Here is a 7,430-nt window from a genome sequence, read left to right on the forward strand (position 1 = left end):
TATTATACGGATTTATAATTCAATCTTTACTTTATATGTTTATGATTTGTTATATTAAATTTACCTGTGCATTACAATGGCTTTTTTGGTAGATTCGATATTGACCTAAATTTAAGCATAATTTTTCTGTTTTGATACAAATACTAGGTCTTTTCTGTAAAAAATAACCTGCAAATAGTAATAGAGTCACAAAAGATTATGTACAATTTTTTATTTTAAAAATTATATACAATATTTGCTATCTCTGATATTTAAATAATTTAGCCTACACAAATATATAAATAGCCGTTTAAACCTATACTTCTTAATTGTATCTATACAAAGAATCAAATTTCACATAGAAACATAATAGTAAAACAAATTTGGAGAAATACTTGTGCAATATTACTGATATAATTTAAAAAAATCATTGTATTATTAACAAACTATTAAGTTAACATAATTTTAAAAATTCAATCTATATATTTTTTCATTCTAAGAGGATCCTGAACTAATTTTTAAATTACGGCTTTTTTATAATAAACTGTGGCTACTAAATGTTTGTTTTGTTGTATTAAAGGCAATTTACATTATCATCAGATACTGTAACAACCAGTCCTTTCAATATAAACAGAGTTAGAATTTATACAATTAAAATTTTGTTTTCAAATTTGAATAGAGCTAAAAATAGTAAATACAGATTATATTATTAAAACTATGTTAATTATTAATCAACTCACGTGCCAAGTCATTTTTTTTCATATCTGTGTCTAATACATTATATATTTTATTAATATTGTAATATAACACATGTATATTAATTCTTAAAGTTTTTTTTAATCTTACCCTTTATTTCTAGTTAAATATAAAAAGAGAAATACAAGGCTTTGTGAAAATTAAAAAGAAATATGTAAATTTATATGGTTTAGAGCGTTCGACTTTTTATAACAGTTAAAATTTGATTATATAAAAACTTTTATTTTCTTACAAATGAAAATTTTATTTTGACAGCACAATTGATATTTAGTAAATATTTAATTAATATCATTTGCAGTAGTATATAATTAAAGTCCAAAGTGCTTGAAAAATTTCCATAATTTTAGAATGTTGATATGTAAGAAAATAAAACGTAATTTATATGCTAAAATTCATATAATATTTATAGGCATATAAAAATAAATATTTCTTTTCATCTTTAAATGATTTGTATTTTATAAAAAATTTTAGAGCTGAAATTTTTTCGTTTTAAATATAAAAACGATTAGACATAATTATTTATTTCATATTTGTTTATTTTTGTCGTATCCTTCTATAAATATTATATATTTTCACCCCGATGCAATTCGTAAATAAAGGAACATTCGACATGGCGACAGCGATAAAAACTGTTGGCTGCTTCAGTGGAAAGAAGGAAGAGGATATAAATACATGGTTGCGTGACACAACGTTCACGGCGAGGGTTATGGGACTGACAGAAGATCAGACCGCCAGACTTATCTGCCTGGGTCTACGGGGGCCAGCTCTCTCATGGATAGCAATGGCATTTGAACGGGTGTCCGAACTTGATCTGGCAGAGGTTACTAAGAGTCTAAAATTGAGATTTTACAGTTCACAGAAAACTCTGGCCACTCTAGACGAGTTTGTTAAACCGCAACAATTTGGCAACCTAGAGGCTTTCATAGACTTCTGCAGGAAAGGAAACTCCCTTATAGAGCAACAAACAATGGGGTACAAAGCAGTCAGCCTCATAGTAATCAAGAAGTCTCCTTCAGTCCTCAAATCAATTCTTTATGATTTTGCTAGACAATGCCAAGATTGGAGTGAATTCCTGAGGCGCACAGAGGAAGTTTCTTGGATAGCATTCCCTATGAAAAGTAACACGACTAATACGGACGAGACACTAGATAACAGGACTTTGAAGGTCGCACCATCGAAGAAGGGAAATATACCCTACACCATAGAAAACTACAAGATCAACAGCTGTTTCACTAATCCTTGCTACATAAACGTAGAATTCAATCGTAAACGACATCGAGCATTAATTGATACCGGAGCTGATGTCTCCCTGATACCCGCAAGAGTCCTCGAAGGGACAAATATCAGATTTACCAGATCTTCAACGATCATACGAGCAGCATCAGGGACACCATTGGAGATTATAGGAAGATGTCTAAATATCAATTTTAGGACGGAAAACACTTCAATTACTTTCAGCCCTTACGTCACAGAACGGACACCGGACTACATAATCTTAGGAGTTGACGCTATACGAACGAACCCCATATTACTGGAACAACTGATCAGAAAATTCGCCAATACAGTCAAGAAAGGCTCACTGATTAACAAAGTCAATTACATCTCAATCGAAGAGAAATACCATGACATGTTCAAAACTGAAATTTCAGAGCTTACACTTTGTAACATGGGGAAACATCAAATCGAGACAACAGTAGCGAAGGCAATTTACCAGAAAAATGGAAAGATACCTCTGCACTTTGAAGAGGAAATCACACAACAGATCAAGAAGAACTTGCAGTTGGGCGTAATAAGAAATAGTAGGAGCCCCTGGAATAGTAGAGTTGTTCCGGTAACGAAACCTGATGGGTCGATCAGGCTCTGTATAGATTACAGAGAGCTCAACAAGATAACAGTCAAAGATAAATACCCCCTCCCACGAATTAATGAAATTCTCGACGATCTAGCTGACGCTACTATCTTTTCGACATTAGATGCTACGTCGGGATATTATCAGATAGCCCTTGAAGAAGTAGACAAGGAGAAGACAGCATTCAGCTGGAGAGGAGGACATTATGAATTTAACAGGATGCCGTTTGGGCTATGTAATGCCCCTGCTACTTTTCAGAGAACTATGGATAAGATTTTTGTGAAAGAAAACAGAAAATTCGTCATACCATACTTGGATGACATTATTATCTATTCTAAAAATCACCAGGAACACCGTGAACACTTGGAAATCGTATTGGGTAAGCTTAAGGCAGCAGGAATCGCACTTAACAGGAAGAAGTGCCACTTCTTCAAAGAAGAAATTAAAATTCTAGGGAATATAGTAACAAACAAGACGATCAAACTGGACCCAGAGAAGGTCAAAGCCATAAACGAGTATAAGGAGCCGACGAATATTGCTCAACTACGGTCGTTTCTTGGGCTCATAAATTACTGTAGGGAGTTCATCCGTAACTTATCAGCGATAGCAGCCCTCTCTACGAACTGTTTAAAGGAGAGTCAAAGCGAAGTGTTAAGAGTATTTCTCTCAGCAAAAAGGAGAAACAGGCATTCGAAGATCTAAAGAGACTTCTCACAGAAGAGACAATAAGATACAAGATTAATCTCAGGAAACCGTTTATACTGACTACGGATGCGTCAGAGCAGGGAATAGGCGCGATCCTCTCACAGATTGGAGATGATGGGAAGGAGCACTTCGTAAGTGCATTCAGCAAAAGTTTAGAGAAAGCCCATAAGAACTACTCTACAACAGACAAAGAACTCTTGGCCGTTGTAAAAGGCATCGAGAACTATAGACACTACCTCCTGGGTAGAGAGTTCATATTGAAGACGGACCACAAAGCGCTGACTTATCTATGGGAAGCTAAGAATCCTACCAGTAGATTGCTGAGGTGGGCAATGAAGTTGCAGGAGTATGCATTTCAATCAACCTACATAAAAGGAGAGGTTAATGGAGCAGACGGGTTAAGCAGACAAAACTCGACAGAAAAAGATATAAATATCATCGAAGCTACAGGACCAAGCGATGAAGACAGACAGAAGATCTTAGAATCCTACCATCTAGACGTTGGACATGCTAGCGCTAGTACGATGAGCTTCATGATTTCACAGAGGTACAAATGGGCAGGAATGCATAAGGACATCAAGGAACACGTAGAAAAGTGTAAAACGTGCTTGAAATCGGGATACCCATTACGAAACACAAAAAACAAAGTTATACGATCAGAAAGGCCGAACCAAATATGGGTGATAGATCTCATAGGACGCATATGCGACACTTCGGGTCAAAACAGCTTCATATTCATTGCTATTGACCACTACTCTAAATGGGTCGAGACGGCTGTTATTAACTATAAAACAGGGTCGAAAATAATGGGATTAATCCAGCAATTGATTATCGAGAAACACGGCATTCCAGAAAGAATCTTGACTGACAACGGGCTAGAATTTATAAATTCTGACATCAAAGACCTGGCCGAAAAGAACGGTATTGACTGGCAATACAATTCACCAGAACATCACGAAACTGTAGGCGCAGTAGAAAGAGCGAATCAGACGTTAATGAAGATACTAAATAAAATTACAGATTTCGGAAGGGTAAGCTGGAAGAACAAGCTTCCAGAAGCCACGAGATGCCTCAACCTGTCTTATAATCGGAGCATAGGAACATCGCCGTTCATGTTAAGGGAGAATAAATTGCCGATGCTGTCTGTAGACAAAGCGCTAGACAAGGAAGAAGTGACATTCTCGGCGGAGGAAACGAAGAGTAAGCGCGATGAAAACTTCGAAAAGTACAAAAAAGCAATCGTGAAAGGGAAAGTAGAAGTGGCGAAAAAGCTAAACGTGGGCGATAAAGTTTTAATATATCGTGAGATCAAAAGCGGGAAGTTCAAGTGCAATTGGGAAGATGGATACGTGATCACAGAAATAATTTTACCCGATGCCTATGTGGTAAAAAAGAATGGAAAAGTATACAGGCTTAACAAAACACGAGTTAAAGCAGATACTTCAATTTAGGGGGGAGAGGTGTCGTATCCTTCTATAAATATTATATATTTTCACCCCGATGCAATTCGTAAATAAAGGAACATTCGACAATTTTTATTTTCCTCCTCAAGCAAAAATATATTTTTCTAGTTTGAATTTACCATAAATAATTATATATTGTTAGAATAAAATTTAAAAGTAATAGACAAGATGTTTTTTGATACTTTAACTACAAGATTATCAATTTGGTTAATAAATGGTTATTTTATATACGTTTTATACTGATGAAGGAATTTTTATGCATTCCATATCTATAATTATTATAATAGTCTTAAATGTTTTTTACACATTTCAGGATTTATACGTGAATTTCCATTTGTTTATTTATGGCAATAAATAAGAGCCCTTATAATATCGTGAGATCACACATAGAAATAAGTTATAAAAATAGATTAATAATAGGAAAGTATATAATTCGTATTAAAATATTAAATAGGATTTTTTTATAAATTTTAATATATAAAGACCTTTTTTGGCTTGTATGTGTGTTTAATGTCAAGCAATTAAGTTTTTCTAATATTTCGAAAGATTTTAACGTAAGACTAAGAATTTTACGTAATCAATTAGATAAATTTAGTAATGACCTATTAATTATAGAAATACTGAACTTACTCTGGTTAAGAATCTTGTATAGTTGTTTATAATAATATGCACAATTTTACAAATTTGTAATTTTATTAATCAAAAAATATATGGTAGAATATGTTATAATCAGTAATAATATTAAACCCCAATTATGTTAAGCACTTATATGGGGGCGATACCTAAAGAAGAGTTCACAAGAGAGGACTGTGGCCAAGTGGTCAGAAAGATGTTACAGGAGTTAGAGCGTATATTGTATGAATTGGATTTGAGAGATGTGGATAGAGAGAAATGGAAGAGTGAGCTGTTCAAGTTGGCTTCGATGGATTTAAAAGATTTTATTGTGAGAAATATCAAAAAGGAAGAAAATATTGAAGGAATAAGGAAGAAGCTATTGTTAAGGATTAAGGAAGTAGAGGAGGAAGAAAAGATATATGAGGAAATGAGAAAAATTATTTCTAGGACTATAAATGAAGAAATTAGTAGAGAACAACCAAGACAAAAATCGAAATTACCGAGATGCTTCTATTGTGATAGACAAGGGCATAGGGTGTTTGAATGCAGACTGAAGATTAATAGAGATAATTATTATAAAAAGAATAACAAGGATAACAGTTGCAAAATGGAAGTATGTAGTGAATCAGAGTCAAGTCAGGAGCGAGATTTTAGAAGATCAAAAAGAGGACTTAGAGTCAAATTTGAGAAAAATCAAAAAGAATATGCCGTTAAAGAGGAGAGTAAGAGAATCAGATTAAATTTAGATAAGTATGCTAAGAGTTTTGGAGAGGTTTTTAAGTTAGGAAAAGAGGAGATAGAATATTGTAAACTGGAAAAATGTAAAATTAATACTGAAGCGGGTAAGAAGGTATTTAAAAAGGGACAAATGGTTCCGCAGGCGTTGATAAAAGATACAGAGCTACATCTAGAAGATTTATTAAAAAGGAAAGTGATAAGAGAGTCAAATTCAAGTTGGAGGAATCCTATAAGGTCAATCAGAAAGCCAAATGGTGAGATAAGACTGGTTAGTAATTTGATGGCATTGAACGATATTGTAAAAAGGACGAGTATAGATTGTCTAACATAAGAGATGTTGTAAGAGCTACACAAGGTGCAAAATACATGACGGTTTTCGACTTAAAAGAGGCCTTCTATAGTATTGAGATAGAGGAGGAGGATAAACATAAGACGGCGTTTGATTTTAATGGCAAGGTTTATGAATGGAACTCTATGGTTATGGGATATAAGAATAGCCCGCAGATATTGCAGAGAATTATGGATAGGATTTTTAGAGATATGAAAGGCAAAGGAGTAGAGGTGTATATGGACGATATTGTGTTGTACAGCCGAACGATAAGAGAACACGAGCAATTAGTGAAAAGGGTATTAAATAGACTGAAGGAAAACAATATGAAGCTGAATGCAAATAAAATTCAGTTTTGTCAACGTGAAGTTAAGTTATTGGGAGTCACTTTAAATGGAGAAGATATAATACCGTCAGAGATAAAGAAAAATGAAGCCCTAGAGTTTCCGATACCAACATGCGTGTCAGATGTAAGAAGATTTTTAGGAATGACGGGTTGGTTCAGAGATTTTATTAAGAATTACGCTGGATTGACAGTTAGGTTGACAGATAGTTTAAAAGGGAAGAATGATAATTGGAAGTGGACGGATGATATGAAAAACGAGTTTAATAATTTAAAAGAAGTATTGAAAGGCCTAGGAAAGCTGCGAATAGCAGACTATGATAAAGAATTTTTGTTGAGGACTGACGCTAGTAATGTAGGCATGGGCGCAGTACTGTTACAGAAAAATAATCAAGGAGAATGGGTGCCAGTACAGTGGGCGTCTAAGAAGTTTACCGTTACGGAAGTTAATTATGGTATATCAGAAAAAGAAATGTACGCAGTTTTTTGGGGCGTTAAAAAGTTTGAATATGAATTAAGAGGTAGGAAATTTAGAATAGAAACTGATCATAAAGCGTTGGGCGAAATAAGAAACAAGCCCGACTTTAAGAATGCTAGAATTAATAGATGGGTCGAGAAGATTCAGGAATTTGATTTCGTGATAGAATATAGAAC

At 34.1% G+C, this 7,430-nt stretch overlaps 1 protein-coding gene across 2 annotated transcripts; it reads left to right on the forward strand.

Moving 5' to 3' along the window:
• Positions 1-1,315: 1,315 nt before the first annotated feature.
• VNE69_03001 (endonuclease) lies at positions 1,316-4,740 on the forward strand (the record flags this gene model as incomplete). 2 transcript variants are annotated; one of them, XM_065472852.1, is made up of 2 exons in its annotated part: positions 1,316-3,132; positions 3,186-4,740. In XM_065472852.1, the coding sequence occupies 2 exons, from the start codon at positions 1,316-1,318 to the stop codon at positions 4,738-4,740; spliced, it is 3,372 nt and encodes a 1,123-aa protein (XP_065328924.1). The 2 variants fall into 2 exon arrangements, with proteins under 2 accessions (XP_065328924.1, XP_065328925.1); XM_065472853.1 differs by having other exon boundaries at positions 1,316-2,326; positions 4,597-4,740.
• Positions 4,741-7,430: the final 2,690 nt, after the last annotated feature.

The sequence above is a fragment of the Vairimorpha necatrix genome, chromosome 3, assembly GCF_036630325.1.
Source record: "Vairimorpha necatrix chromosome 3, complete sequence".
NCBI classification, from domain to species: Eukaryota; Fungi; Microsporidia; family Nosematidae; genus Vairimorpha; species Vairimorpha necatrix.